General features: G+C 44.1%; 1 protein-coding gene across 1 annotated transcript in view; it reads left to right on the plus strand.

The window, feature by feature from the left end:
* Positions 1-15,301, plus strand: part of SLC13A3 (solute carrier family 13 member 3) — an 85,176-nt gene that overhangs the window by 18,908 nt on the left and 50,967 nt on the right. Inside the window, 1 exon segment of the mRNA XM_049869198.1 lies at positions 12,994-13,259. Within this exon segment, the coding sequence (XP_049725155.1) occupies positions 12,994-13,259 (266 nt within the window).

Below are 15,301 nucleotides of genomic sequence, written 5' to 3' on the forward strand. Positions count from 1 at the left end.
TAGGTGCTATTATTATGCCTCCACAGTGGATAAGGAGCCCTGGTGGTACAGTGGTTAAGAGCTTGGCTGCTCACCAAAAGGTCGGCAGTTAGAATCCACTGGTCCCTCCTTGGGAACCCTATGGAGCAATTCTACTCTATCCTGTAAGGTCACTATGAGTCAGAATCGACTCAACCGTGATGGGTGTAGCAGATAAGGAAATTGAGGGTAAGGGAAGTTAAGTAACTGGCCTCAACTAGAATGTGGAAGAATTAGGTTTCAAACTCAGGCCTGCCTGATTCCAAAGTCCACACTGTTTCTACAGTGCATGTTTATTGTAGGAAAATATAGATAGGCAAAAGGGAATATAGCACTTTCTGATGATGAAATCACTAGGTAGAAGGCACTTCTAATTAAAGTTAGCAGAATAAAGACTTTTCCACTAAACTGAAACAGTCTGAAAACAACAACAGAAAGCAAAAAAGGGAGGGTAAAGTGCCATCACTGATGAAAGTAAAAAGTACCAGAATCCCTTCCTGCTTGTATGAAGAAGAGCTGACAATGATGGGAAATTTTGGACAAATTGCAGAAAAAAACCAAGAGTGGCCTATATTTCTGCAGCTCTTGGAAGTACACAGAGTTTTCCAGAAGTGTTTTGCAACCCAAAGAGCCCTTCCTACCACTGTCAAAATCTGGACCATGCATGTGAAGGAGGGAGGGAAGGCCCCTGAACCACGTGTGACAGTGCAAGAGTCCAGATGACCTGAACAAGGAGGCTCAAAGATACCATGTCTTGGCAAGAAGCAGGATGGTGGAGTGGCAAGTGGAAGATAAGTGATGGACAGTGATCAGGTATACCATATGTGGTTATAATGGAGTTAAAGACACATAAATGCTAAAAGAAACACAAAAGAACTATGACATTCTTGGAGCTTCACACTGAGTAAGCCTCTGGGCTGCTTAGAGTAGAGACGTATTTCAGGGCAATGTTAGTTAGATGATCAACAGTGCTGATGCTCAGAGATACCTGCTGCCCCAGCTTGCTCCCTAACCCCTCTCTCCACACTTTCTTTGAACAAAGAGCTGATCCTGAAAGAATGGCCTCAATTCTGTGATGAGTAGCCAACATGGAGCCTGCAAGAAGATACTGTGAGAAATAAGAAGAAAGGGAACATGAAATAAAAAGTAAACAAAGAATAGATATTGGAAGGGTTGTGTTATGAATTAGGAAACACTATGAACAGGTATTTCTCCATGAAATAAAAAAAAAGAAATGAGGACCTTCCTAAAACAAATCTCAAAAAAAGAAATAAGAGGGTCAAAGATGTAGAAGAAGATGAAAAAGCAACATTCAGGAAGGAAGTGAAAGAGGAAAATAAAGCCATTCTAAGAACAAAAGCCAGATTACAGCATCAAAACAGAGAAATACTAAAACCATAATCAGGGACATAATAGGCTCAAGAAGGTTGAACAAAATGAAGTGGAAAAGAAGGAGTGAGAAAACACGATAAATCTGGAAGTCAGAGGAAATCCAACATCTGTATAATTGATGTTGCTGAAGAAGAAAATAAAATGGAAAAAAAATTAGAATTTTTAATAGAAGAAAACGTCTTAGAAATTAAGTAAGGGCAGAACATGCAGATTGGAAGAGCATACTGTCTCCCAGCAAAAACCTACAGAGACTCATCAACACTGAGATATTCCCTGGTAACCTTAACAGGTTTGAAGTTTAAGAAAGAAGAAAGAAAGAAAAAAAACTATGGATTTTAGTGAGTTATAAAAAAAAAAAACAAAACCAAACCCAGTGCCATCGAGTCGATTCCGACTCATAGCGACCCTATAGGACAGCATAGAACTGCACCATAGAGTTTCCAAGGAGCGCCTGGCAGATTCGAACTGCCGACTCTTTGGTTAGCAGCCATAGCACTTAACCACTACGCTACCAGGGTTTCCCTATGGGAGTAGAAAGCACGCTGGCCTCAAATTTCTGCAATACAGGAATTAAATATCTACTAACTCTCTGAGTTGGCAAAGAATATTGACTATACCATGGACTGTCAGAAGAGTGAACAAATCAGTCTTAGAAGAAATGCAACCGGAATGCTCCTTAGAAGTGAGGATGGTGAGATTTCAGCTCCCTTGCTTTGGACATGTCATCAGAAAAGACCAATCACTTGAAGAGGACTACATGCTTGGTAGAGTAGAGGGTCCTCAAAAAATGGAGAAATCCTCAGTGAGATGGTTGACACAATAACCAAAACAATGGACTCAAACATACCAATGATCGTGAAGATGGTGCACTAATGGTTCATTTTTATACATAAGGTTGCCATGAGTCGGACCCAACTTGACAGCAACTAACAAAAACAATTCTCCAAGAAAGAAAATGTAATCCAAGACTTTTATACATACATTACTTTTGTATTCAGAGAATCTCTCTTTTAAAAAAAAATACATATTTGCTATTCAAATTTTGCAAAATAGAAGCATATAAAAATTTGTTCATAATCTTACCCCTAAAAGACTGCTCCCATCACATACACATTTCAAAATGCTTTCACATACATTTATCCTAATGGATTTCTCTGTGATGTAGACATCCCAGTATTATTATTCCTAATTTATAGGAACAAACTGAGGCTCAGGGTGTTCTGTGGCTTGTCACACGAATTCAGTAGCAAAATCACTACACTTGGGCTTCCTAGTCGCCAGACCTGAACTTTCTAGAGCAGCTCTGTCCAATAGAACTTTCTGTGATGATGGAAATGTTCTATATCTGCGTTGTCCGAAATAGTAGACGCTAACCACATGTGGCTACTGAATACTTGAAATGTGGCTTAAGTGACTGAGAAACTGAATTTTTAATCTTACTTAATTTAAACTTAAACAGTCACATGTGGTTGACTAAAAAAACGTGTTGCTGTTGAGTTGATTCTGACTCATAGCGACCCTGTAAGACAGAGTAGAACTGCCCCATAGAGTTTCCAAGGAGCACCTGGTGGACTCGAACTGCCAACATTTTGGTTAGCAGCTGTAGCTCTTAACCACTGTGCCACCAGGGTTACCTGTGGTTGGCTAGAGGGTGTCATACTGGACAGCTCCTCTAGAGATCTCCTTGGCATTCTTTCCCCTTTCTAATGCAGCTGACCACTTTCCATCCCAGCCATCCTCCAGCACCATCCACATCAAGTTCTTCCGGTCTCTCCCGGCCTCTGGGGTTGGCCTTGATAACCCTTCTCTGGCTCCTATCTTCTTGGGCTGGAGTCTCCTTTAGACCTTGTTCTCAGCTCATCCACCCTTGGAGGTTTTGTTTGAGTCATGCCAGTTTCTGATGGCAGAGGGATTAGCCTGTGGAATTGATAGACATTTTACCTGGGGTCACTACTCCATCTCAGCAAGATCCCCCTTCCTTGGCTGAGCCTCTGGTCAGAACAAAGTAGCAAAGAGGCAAACTGCTGACCCTGAGATTACCCAGAAAATGAGTCTGCAAAATCGGACTCTTCCTCCAACCTCTGAACTCCAGATATTAAAAACCAAAGTGCAGTGCCTTGGAATCACATGACTCTACTTTCTACCTTAATCCACCCTTGGAGACTTCTGCCCCTGAAGGATCAAGGAAAGCTGCCATTTTACAAACACACAGTTTCTTCTTCAGCGTAGCCGGGTTGCTGCTCCGAGTTCACCAGACAGGAGGCCCCGAAGCAGCTAGAGAACCCATCTGCTGTGGGGTGGTGTTTAACCGCGGCTTCCACCTGAAGTCTTGCTTCTGCTATTTAAACGGTAATCAGGACCGGGAGCGGAGAGATCTGTCTATGGTGCTCTGTGTGGTCTTGGAGAAATAACGCTTCTCTCTAGGGCTCAGTTTTCATGCCTGTGTTAGTGTCGTTCGTAGCTGTTGAATCGGCTCAGACTCATGCAACCGCTGTAGAATGGGGATTTTAAAACGGAGCAGGGATTTTTAACGCAGGGCTCTGCAATCCCTTACAACCTGTGACCAACTTGAAATGACATTCAGAAATGTGACCATGTGAGTACTTTTTCTCCGATTTTCATTAATTTCCAAAGGCGTCCGTGACTCCCCAGTTACAGCCATTTCGAAGCGAGGTCATATACTGTGACCATGGGTTTGACACAGCCTGCAGATGTGTTTTATTTCACCCACACTTTTAATCAGCAAAATTTTATTCAAAACGGCGAGATGTCACATAAAAGTGCTATTTCAAGCTTCCCTCCAAAAATCAGGAGAGATGGCACCCCGAGGCCATGTTCCCTCATGGCAACAATCAGAGGAGCTGAGCAGCATTGCTGTCTTCAGAGGGGCCTGTGCTCCCCAGTTCACCACAGTCCCCACCACTCCCTATTGACCCACAGCCCCTAAAGCCAGTGCCAGTTGTCATTTATCATCAAGCCTGAGCCTTTTTTTTTTCTTTGCTAGAATAATGGTCTTCTGTACCCTCAGTGCTCTCAAAAGTGAAATTGAACCTTGAGAAAACAATGAGATTTTTCTTACACCAGCCTAACCAAAAAAAAAAAAACCCTTGCCGTCGAGTCGATTTTGACTCATAGCAACCCTATAGGGCAGAGTAGAACTGCCCCATAGGGTTTCCAAGGAGCACCTGGTGGATTTGAACTGCCAGCCTTTTGGTTAGCAGCCATAGCTCTTAACCACTATGCCACCAGGGTTTCCTACACCAGCCTGCTTCGCTGCATTTGGGTTTACAATGGCTGAATTAGGTAACTTATTCATTCGTTTAACCAATATGTATTGAGATATTGAGGATAGAGTTGAACAAAGACAGATAGGATCCTTGTTTACATGGAGCTTATAGTCTGGTGGCAGGAGAGAAAAATAATAATAAGTAAACAAAGAGAAATAACTTCAGCTAGTGATAAGTGGATGACAAGGACAAATTTGGACAATGTGGGGCAGACCTCAATTGACAGTGTGATCAGAGAAGGACTCCCTGAAGAGGGAACAATTGGAGTGGAAGCTGAACAACCAACAGTCAGTCAGACACAGATCCAGGGGTAGAGAGGGCTAGGCAGAGGGAACACAGTGCAAGTGCCTGGAGGTGGGAATGGGCTTGGTCCGTTTGGTCTCCAAGAGCCTACCAGTTAGTATGTCTAGTCCCTGCCTCCAAGCCTCCTGGGAGATTTGTGCCCTCTGGAAGTCAGTTCTGTGTTCAATGCCTGGCAGGGTGTGGAGATGGTGAACACAGGACAGCAGCACTTCTGAATTCCCTACCACGTGCCTGACATCCATCCAGCAATTCTGAATCCATGTGCCCTCCAGGAAGCTCAGCCAGGGTGGGGAAGCTATTTGGGGTCACCTTGTCTCTGCTTCAATCCCTAACCAGCAAGGTAATGAAACACACTCTTGACCCACTTACTGCCAAAGCCCATGTGGACCAAGGATCAACTTCTCAACCACTGCCCTTGCCCTGAGTCACCACCCCAGCTGCCACGTGCTGGATCTGGAGTGGGTCCTCCAGGAAGGCCTGATGCTTAGCATCCTGGCCAGAGCATGCTGACAGAGAGGGAAGGGAGGGGGCAAAGGGGACAGAGATCTCAAGAGAGGAAGAGAGAGAGCAAGTGAGGGAGAGAGAAAACACAAAAAGGCCTGGGCTCAGACCCTTTGAAAGGCAACACTTGCAGCCAGAATTTAACAATACATCTTTGCCCACCTTCATATAATGTGTAAGGAGCCCTGATGATGCAATGGTTAAGTGCTCAGCTGCTAACTGAAAGGTAGTGAGTTTGAACCTACCATCGGCTCCTCGGGAGAAAGACCTGGCAATCTGCTGGCCTAGGAAATCTTATGGGACAGTTCTACTCTGTCCTATGGGGTCACTATGAGTAGGAATTGACTAGAAGGCAACAGGATTGGTTTGGGTTTTAGTCTGTGAGCTGCAACCCTACCCTAGGAATAAATGACCTGGCTCACAGCATTATAAGCATGACATATAGGGACGTCTTTTTATTATCCTTTCTGTAGAGGGGAGGGTAATAATAGTACCTCCCCTAAAATTGTTGGTGTGGGGATTAAATGTCTTAATCCATGTAAAATGCCTGGAACTTTTTTGATGGTTGTGGTTATCATTATTATTGCAATTACCCTTCTGCCTAGTGATATAAGCAACATCAGCAACATCATGAAAAATAAAGAAAATATTGAAGTTGTCAAGGATTTCATTTTACTTGGATCCACAATCAAAGCCTATGGAAGCAGCAGTCAAGAAATCAAACGACATATCACATTGGGCTGCAAAAGACCTCTTTAAAGTATTAAAAATCAAAGATGCCACTTTGAGAACTAAGGTGCACCTGACCCAAGTCATGGTATTTTCAATTACCTCATCCCCAACCCACCCCTCATATATCCATGCAAAAGCTGGACAGCGAATAAGGAAGACCAAAGAAGAATTGATACCTGTGAATTATGGTGTTGGCAAAGACTATTGAATATACCATGGCCGGCTAGAGGAACAAATAAGTCTGTCTTGGAAGAAGTACAGCAAGAGTGCTCCTTGGAAGCCAGGATGGTGAGATTTGGTCTCACATACTTTGGACATGTTATCAGGAGGGACCAGTCTCTGGAGAAGGATTTCATGCTTAGTAAGGTAGAGGGTCAATGAAAGAGAGGAAGACCCTTGATGAGACGGATTGACGTAGTGGTTGCAACAATGGGCTGAAACATAACAACGATTGGTGAATCCTGAATTCGGACTTCTAGCCTCCTAGACTTGTGAGAGAATAAATTTTTGTTTGTTAGAGCCATCCACTTGTGGTATTTCTGTTATAGCAGCACTAGATAACTAAAACAATAGGTAAATACCCAAATGCATGCTAGACAATGGTAGGGTCTGCCCTTAGGACTCCAGAAACCTTCATTCTCTAATATTTGCTTAATGGCTCCCCCCTGAGGGAAGTCTTCCCTGCTATCCTACCTCATCCCCTAAATTGAATCAATTACTTTCTCCTATGTGCCCCTGGAGCCCTGGTGGTGTAGCGGTTAAAGAGCTCGGCTGCTAAACAAAAGGTCAGCAGTTCAAATTTACCAGCCACTCCTTGGAAACCCTATGGGGCAGTTCTACCCTGTCTTATAGGGTCGCTGTGATTCGAAATGGGCGCAACGGGTGAGTTCAGCTGTTAACCAAAAGGTTGGCAGTTTGAATCCACCAACTGCTCCTTGGAAACCCTATGGGGCAGTTCTACTCTGTCCTATACGGTCACGATGAGTCGGAATCAACTCGACGTCAATAGGTTTTTTAAGTGCCCCTGGTTTACTTAGAACCAAATCTATTCTTGGACATGTTGCTCTGTTGCTGCAGTTATTTATTCTGCATCTGTTCACTCCGTCCCCCAACTTTGAGTTCCTAGAAGGCAGATGTTCACTTACTCATCTCTATATCCCAAACCTCCAACCAGAGGTCTAGCAGAGAATAAGGGCCACAATCTTGTCATTGATTCATTCTACACGTACCGATACCAACTCCTTCCTTCCTTCTTCATTTTTCCACTTGACATACCATAGCATCCTATGAAAGGCAGTGGGACATAATTGATAAGAGCACATTGTCTTGAGCCACACTGCCTAAATTTGAACCACAGATCCACCACTTACCAGCTGTGTGGCTTAACCTCCCCTAAATCCAGCTGGAGGACAGGACCCTTCTTTTGACTCAAACACCAAAGCTTCCAGCATAGGCAAGAAAGCAGCCCCTCTTCTTCTCTGTGCCTCTCAAGTTCTAGCTCAGAGAGATGTCACCATCTTTGAGAAGACTCTTAGGTTGGTTCTCCAGAAGGAGACCCTGAGACAAGGATTTGACTGTTAGGAATTTATTTGGAGAGTGGTGCATGGAGCTAATGCTGGACTGTTAATGAAGAGGTTACTGCTGGGGGAAACTGGAACTGATCTCACTGGGCACCTTTGAGAGATGATGTTCAACACAAACACATTCTTTTCAGAGAGACAGCTGTTAAAATTTACTAGCACTCTTCTGCTTAAGGGATGTGATATTTGATAGGTGGAGTTCAGTAAGATCACTTGAGTTTAAGAAACACTGGCATTAGAGAACCATTTTTTGATTGACATAGTCAGATTTGCTTGTTAAAATTCAAAGATTGCTCTTGGTCATTTTCCTAATCTCAGCCCAGGGCTTAGCTTGTGGTCAGGAATAATGTTTGCTGAGTGGCTAGATGAATGGATAAGAGTTGCAGTGTGATGGATCGCTTTTATATGGCCTTTCTTATCATGGTCTTGCAACTCCCGCCCAAGTGATGGTGTGGGACTATACAGATAAGATAATTGTGGCCACCAAGGGGATTGGATAGCTTGCTAACAATGCAAATAAAGATCATGGCACTGTGTGGGGGTGGGACCACACAAATAAGGTCTGTGGAAACTTAGGGAGGCTGGTCAGTTTTACCATCTTGCTAGGGTTAAAATGAGCCATCCTAGAGGTGGGAAGAGAGGATCTCACTATCATCAAGGAAGAAGAGCCAGGAGTGGAGTGCATCCTTTGGAGCTGGAACCATCCTAGATCCAGGAGACCGAGAGCTGTAACGCTGAAGATGGCAAGATGGTGAGCTGCAGTGGCAGAGAAATGGCAGCAATAGAGGCAGCAGAACCAGGAGACTGGCCGGAGACCAGCAGGAGATGGTGCGGTGGGCTTCCCAGTGCACAGAGCTAGAAAGCTGAGCGCTCTTGGGCAGGAGTCTTGCTGGCGCGGTAGGGTACCTCTGGGCAGTTGGTGGAGCTAAGTTTGCCAGCCCACGGAGCTAGAGCTGAGCGCATTGAGGCCGAGGCTTACTGGCAAAGTGGGTACCTATATAGATAAAAATATATATATATATATAGATAGATAGATAGGCAGAGCTAAAAGCTTTGTAACACTTGCTCAAACAGAGCAGAGGCTGAGGGGCCAGGGGAGGCATGCCTTTGGGCACAGCTGAGAAGAGGCTGTCCTGATGGAAAAACTGTTATCCTGAGCATTTCTGAACCTGAGTTGTAACCTGTTATTTCCCTAATAAACTCCATAATTGTCAGTATGATCTGTGAATTCTGTGTGGCCATTGCAACAAATTATCAAACCCAGTAGGGAAGTAGGGGGTGCCATGGGAGGGACTGTTGGTGTCAGAGCTGGTAAAGATGGCGAAGAGAGGAGGCATATCTGACCTCTGCCTCATAGGAATCAGCCTTGGGCTGTTGATCTTGACTCTCCTTCCCCCTTGGAGAATTAAAGGAGGTCAGATGCTGCCCCCACGCCATTTTTTACAATAGTTTTTAGCCCTTTCTGTGAGTTGTGTAAGCATATATTAGTCATTCAAGCATTCAACAAATATTTGTTGAGGGCCTACTATGTGCCAGGCACTGTTCTTGGCTCTGGGGAACCAATCCCTGCCCTCCCAGAGCTTGTATTCTGGTGGAGGAGAATATCAATAAAGATATAAAATCCATATTTAAGTGGTGATCAATGTTATGAAGGGTAAGGGGATGTAGGCAGGGGGTGTCACATTTGTGCTGCACTGGGAGCCAAGATTCTGACTTCTTTTGCTTAAAATCTGGTTCCATCAGTTGAGGGCTGTGTGTCTTCAGGCAAGTCACTTCACCTTTCTGAGCTGTGGAAATGGACTGTCTCAGCTGATATTCCAACCCCTCTGCAGACTCACAGTTTTCCAGTCCTGAGAAGGCAGAGTTGACCTTGGCCAAATTCACTTTTCCTGGCCCAAAGCATTGGATGCCCTGGCTCCCTGGGTGGTCCCCTGAGCTCTGCTGGCAGAATGTCAGGATCCCAGAAGCTTCTGCAAACAAGGTGCTGTCGAATGTGCCGCCTCTTTCCTACATCTTTGTTCTCTGTACTGGGAGTATTTGGGATGGGCCTGCCCTCTCTTTGCCTCTGTGGAACCCAGGGATGATGCCCTTGGCTCTAACCACCTGTTAAGGCTAAGAAGGCCTTTTCCACAAAGGCCCAGTGCTGCCTGAGGGGCCCGAGCTTGGGGTTCTAGAAATAGCTTGCTCTCAGTGTAGGCGGAAGGGAGGGAGAGAACAGAGGGGTCCTGTGTACAGCTCCTAGCCCACTTCCGCCAGAAAAGCTCCTTTCAACCTGATTTTTACATGCAGTTTCTGCCTGTTTGATACGTTGTGATTCAATATCCAATTTTGCGTGAATAAAGGGCCAGGAATTATAAATATTTATAGACTGTGAGTTCGTAATTATCTACATATCTCATGCCTGATATGAGGGGGATCTTCCTGTTTTAGGAAACTGGAAGGATGTTGAGAAATCAAAATTCAGGGAATTTTTAGCTGTGAGGTTTGATTACATATTGTAAATTTTGCTTCCCGTCTTTGAAGTGTTTGCCAAATCACCTGGGTTCTTGGATTGAATTTAAGGTGTATTCATTTGGCTGACAATTATTCTTCCCTGACTCAAGAAATAATTTTTAAATATTCTGAGGGATAATGGATTGTATTACCTCTGGGGCCTTTTTGTTTGTTTCCACCCAAAGAACCTATCTGAAGTTAATAGGAAAATAGGCTCTGTTCTACAGCGATTCCCTATGCAAGAGACTGTACATCGGTAATTTCCTGAGTGAATGCAAGCACTGATGCAAAAGCTGAGTGGGACTTCCATTGTTGTTAGGTGCTGTCGAGTCAATATAGCCACCCCATTGACAGAGTAGAACTGCCGCATAGGGTTTTCTAGGTTGTAATCTTTATGGGAGCAGATTGCCAGGTCTTTCTTCCACAGAGTCACTGAGTGGGTTTGAACCACCATCGTTTCGGTTGGTTAGCACCCGAGCACTTAATGATTGCATCACCAGGGCTCCTCAGTGGGACTTCGGTGTATGGAAATTTTCTGACAAAGAGTCTCAGGGTGTATTTTTTTAAGATATGGAAATGGATGTGGGTGTGTCTCCCAATCTTCCCCAACTCAGTAAATGGCCACTTGATTCTTCCATCTCTGAGCGAACAACTTTGGAATCACCCTTGACTCTCCTCTTTGCCTTCCATACCACAAGGGGATCCATCAGCAAAACTGTCAAGCTCTACCTTGGAAAGAGATTCAGAATCCAAACGCTTCTTGCTACCTCCACCACTCCCACCTGCACCCATGATGCCAGCATCTCTTGCTTGGATTATTGGCACAGTCTCGCTGGTCTGTCTGATCCTCCATTATATGTATTAACCAACCAGTCAGTATCTGCAGCATAACTTAAAGTCTGTCCCATTTAGCTAATATGTTCTATTAGGACAGTGCTTGTTAGGATGACATTGAACGGAGCAGGTCCCATGGGCAATGAATAATGTAACAAAACCTACCACTGGTAAGAATAAGAAGTATCAAATGGCACCAGCCAGCACCAAATCCAAACAAGAGTTTGTGTTCACTAGAACATGAGAGATCATTGCCTTTGAAGAACACGAGAAAGGGAAGTCAGGACGGCAACTAGTTCTATTCAAACAGGGACCACGTGAATAAAAAGATGCCATTTATTACGGACCCTGTGGGACACTGATGTATCAGAAGTAAGGCATTGCCATGATTGCTTTCTTGTTTGGTAAGCAGGTATATACTTGGATGAGCTTTGACAAATGTACACACCCAGTAATCATTCTCCAGTCTAGACCTAGAAGGTTTCCATCACCCCAAAAGTTTCTCTGGTGCTCCTTTGCATTCCCCACCCATACCCCACACACAGACCTCTCACCCTAACCCCAAGAAACCACCGGTCAGTTTTATTTTGAATCTTTTAAATTACTTTGTCTGCCTGTCATTGGTTCTAATATTCAGCTTATAACAGCTCAGGATAGTGTGGTTAAAAATACTGGCTCTGGAGGCAGACTGCCTTGGTCTGCTTGGCCACTGCCTTGCTAGTGACATCCTTGTACCTCTGTTTCCAATTCCATAAAATGGAAATAACAATAGTACCTATTTTGCTGGGATTTTGTGAGGAATACACAGTGGCTGACACTTGGTAACAGTTTAAATATTAGTTATTATTACTGTATAGAGAGTCTTGAGTATGTGTTGGGCATTATACTAAGTGTCATATATGGATATGGCAGTTGCTACCAATGCTCCCTCCACATCTCCATTGACCTTCATCATCCCCATACATGCCAATAGCTTCTTGAGATGCTGTGCTTGAGGACCTTCCCTAGCTGCAGGAGCACACTCAGATTGCATATAAGGCAGGCTGGAAGTGCTGGACAGTTAATGCTATCGGGAGCAGCCCTCACCAATGATGGACAGGATTTGGCAGATAAATACCTCAGCTTCTTTGCCACCCATGTGCAGCAACTCTGAGGCATGTTCTACACTGTATCCCAGAGTTCCCCAGTTGCCCACAGTGGTAACCTTCTCATTCATATGCAGGTAGTCCCTGACTTATAACATATTCAAGTTATGACAAATCACACTTAGGACTGTTCTTTTTTTTTTTTTGTACCTATTATAGTTAGTAATATGTACTACATACATTGTTGCAGCATGCAATTTGCTGATGTTATCATTCTCAGATATAAGGTTTCCAACCCTGAAAGACAAATAAAGATCAGATTTATAAAGCTACTGATAATAAAAGGCAATAATAATGAAAACTAAAAAAAAAATTGAGGTAGTCGACTTACTTCAGAACTGACTTACGACGCAGTAGTTGTCAGAATGGAACCCTGTCATAATTTGGGGACTACCTGTACTTCGTTTTGGCTTCCTTCTCTTCTCTGTCTCATTTCCCCACTCCCCTTCTAGTTCTAAGGCAATGGATTATTTCATTTAATCTTCAAACAATCCTACAAGGTGGGTAGTGATAGTTTCTCCATTTTGCAGTTTAGCAAAATGGAGCTCAGAAATGTGATGCTGCCTGCTCAAGATCAAAACCTTGGGCACTTACCCACTCTACTGCCTCCCTGAGGAACGTGCCTTGATGCCCCTTCCCCCAGGATCTCTTTCCCCTCTGCCACTCCAAGCTCCACTGACTATTCTGAGTTCCTCTCCCCCACTGCAGGAAGGCCGCTGCCTGTTTGTTATCTTGCTCATGGCGGTGTACTGGTGCATGGAGGCCCTGCCCCTCGCAGTGACAGCCCTGCTGCCTGTCATCTTCTTCCCCTTCATGGGCATCCTGCCGTCCAACAAGGTCTGCTCCCAGTACTTCCTGGAAACCAACTTCCTCTTCCTCAGCGGTCTGATCATGGCCAGCGCCATCGAGGAGTGGAATCTGCACCGGAGAATTGCTCTCAAGGTCCTGATGTTTGTTGGGATCCAGCCAGCCAGGTAAGGCCTGGTAACGGGCCCAGTCCTATAGTGGGGAGCCAGAGAGATCTCACCTCTCAGAGCCCAGATCCTTTCTTCTTGGCTAAGTCATCCAGGCCAACAAATGCATCATTTCCCACCATTCATTCACTTACTCGTTTAAGAGCTCAGCTGCTAACCCAAACGCTGGCAGTTTGAATCCCCCAGCCGCTCCCTGGAAACCATATCGGGAGTTCTACTCTGTCCTGTAGGGTTGCTATGAATCGACTCAATGGCAACAGGTTCTACACCTCAGATATTTATTGAGCACCCCCTATGTGCCAGACACAGAGCTAGGCCTTTGGGTAGTTGTTCTCAAAGGTGTATAAGAATCACCTGGAAGCCAGTTGAAAATGCTTGTTGCCAGGACCCACTTCCAAAGATTCGAGCTCAGTAGTTTTAGAGGGTCATAAACCCATTGCCGTCCAGTCGATTCTGACTTACGACAACCCCACATGTTCCAGAGTAGAACTGCTCCATAGGATTTTCTGGGCTGTAACATTTATGGAAGCAGATCACCAGGCCTTTCTTCCATGGCACTGCTGGGTTGGTTAAAACCACCAACCGTTAGGTTAGTAGTTGAGTACAAACCATTTGCAACACCTAGGGCAGAATCTGCAGTTTTTAAAAATGGTGTGGCTCAGATAGCTTGGAGCTGAATCTCAGCCTGCCTGCTCTGGAAAATCACTTCGCCCCTCTCCTTGTTTCCTTACCTGCAAAATGGCAATATAAGAGTGTCTGCTTCATAGAGTTGTGAGGATTAAATGAATGAATACAGGTAAACCCCTTAGAATCTGTTGGCCATTATCAGCCTTGGTTGCTCTTTAGTGGCCCAGGTGATGGGAGTGGGGAGAGAGTAGAAAGATGTCCTTGGAGAAAGAGGCAGCGTCCAATCCTACAGGAACTTGGGGCCCCTGGCTAAGATTTGGACTTGTAGTCTGAGAGGGTTGGGTGGCCTTTAAAGCAGGATTGTTGTTCCACGAGCCCCTTTGACAATTTGGTGAATCTTAAAGATCTTCTCAGAATAATGTTTTCAGATGCATGAAGTAAAACACAGAGGATTTAAAACAACAACATTGACAGTAAAATGCATTGTCCAATTTTTTTCCAGTAATTTATCTTATTTTTATTGTTGTTGTTGTTGTGAATATATGCAGTAGAATGTATACCAATTCAATCGTTTCTTCTTGTACAATTCAGTGACTTTGATTACCTTCTTCAAGTTGTGCAGCCATTCTCAGGCTCCTTTTCCAAATTGTTCTTCCCCCATCAACATAAACTTACTGTCCCCTAAGTTTCCTATCTAATCTTTCGAGTTACTGTTGTCAGTTTGGTCCCAAATAGAAAGTTCTTAAAAGAGCACAAAGCTCAAGGCAGACATTTTTTACTAGTTAAGATAAACCATTGTTTGATTTTTGTCTCAGAAGTACAGCCAGAATGCTCCTTAGAAGCAAAGATGGCAAGACTATGTCTCACATACTTTGGACATGTTGTTAGGAGGGATCAGTCCCTGGAGAAGGATATCATGCCTGATAAAGTAGAGGGTCATCAAAAAAGAGGAAGACCCTCAAGGAGATGGATTGACACAGTGGCTGCAACAATGGGTTCAAGTACAGCAACCATTGTGAGGATGGTGCAGGACCAGGCAGTGTTTCATTCTGTTGTGCTTAGGGTCACTATGAGTTGGAACTGACTCGATGGCACCTAACAACAACATTACTTGATTTAGAGAAGACTTCAGGGAATATTTTTGGTTTAAGGTTTAAAGATTATCTCAGAACAACAGTTTCAGGGGTTTATCCAACCTCAATGGCTTCAGAAAGTCTGAATTTCCTAAGAATTTGAAATTCTGTTCTGCCTTTTCCCCCTTTTGATAAGAATATCAAGATACTTTAAAATTCCCCTACAAATTTGTGGCATAGGACCATATGTGTTCCTTTATTAACACAGTAACAGTGTGACCTAGCAATGAACCTAATAACAATTGTCATTTTGAGGCCGTGATAAGTGTCAATGACATTTTA

The sequence above is a fragment of the Elephas maximus genome, chromosome 25 (assembly GCF_024166365.1).
Source record: "Elephas maximus indicus isolate mEleMax1 chromosome 25, mEleMax1 primary haplotype, whole genome shotgun sequence".
NCBI classification, from domain to species: domain Eukaryota; kingdom Metazoa; phylum Chordata; class Mammalia; order Proboscidea; family Elephantidae; genus Elephas; species Elephas maximus.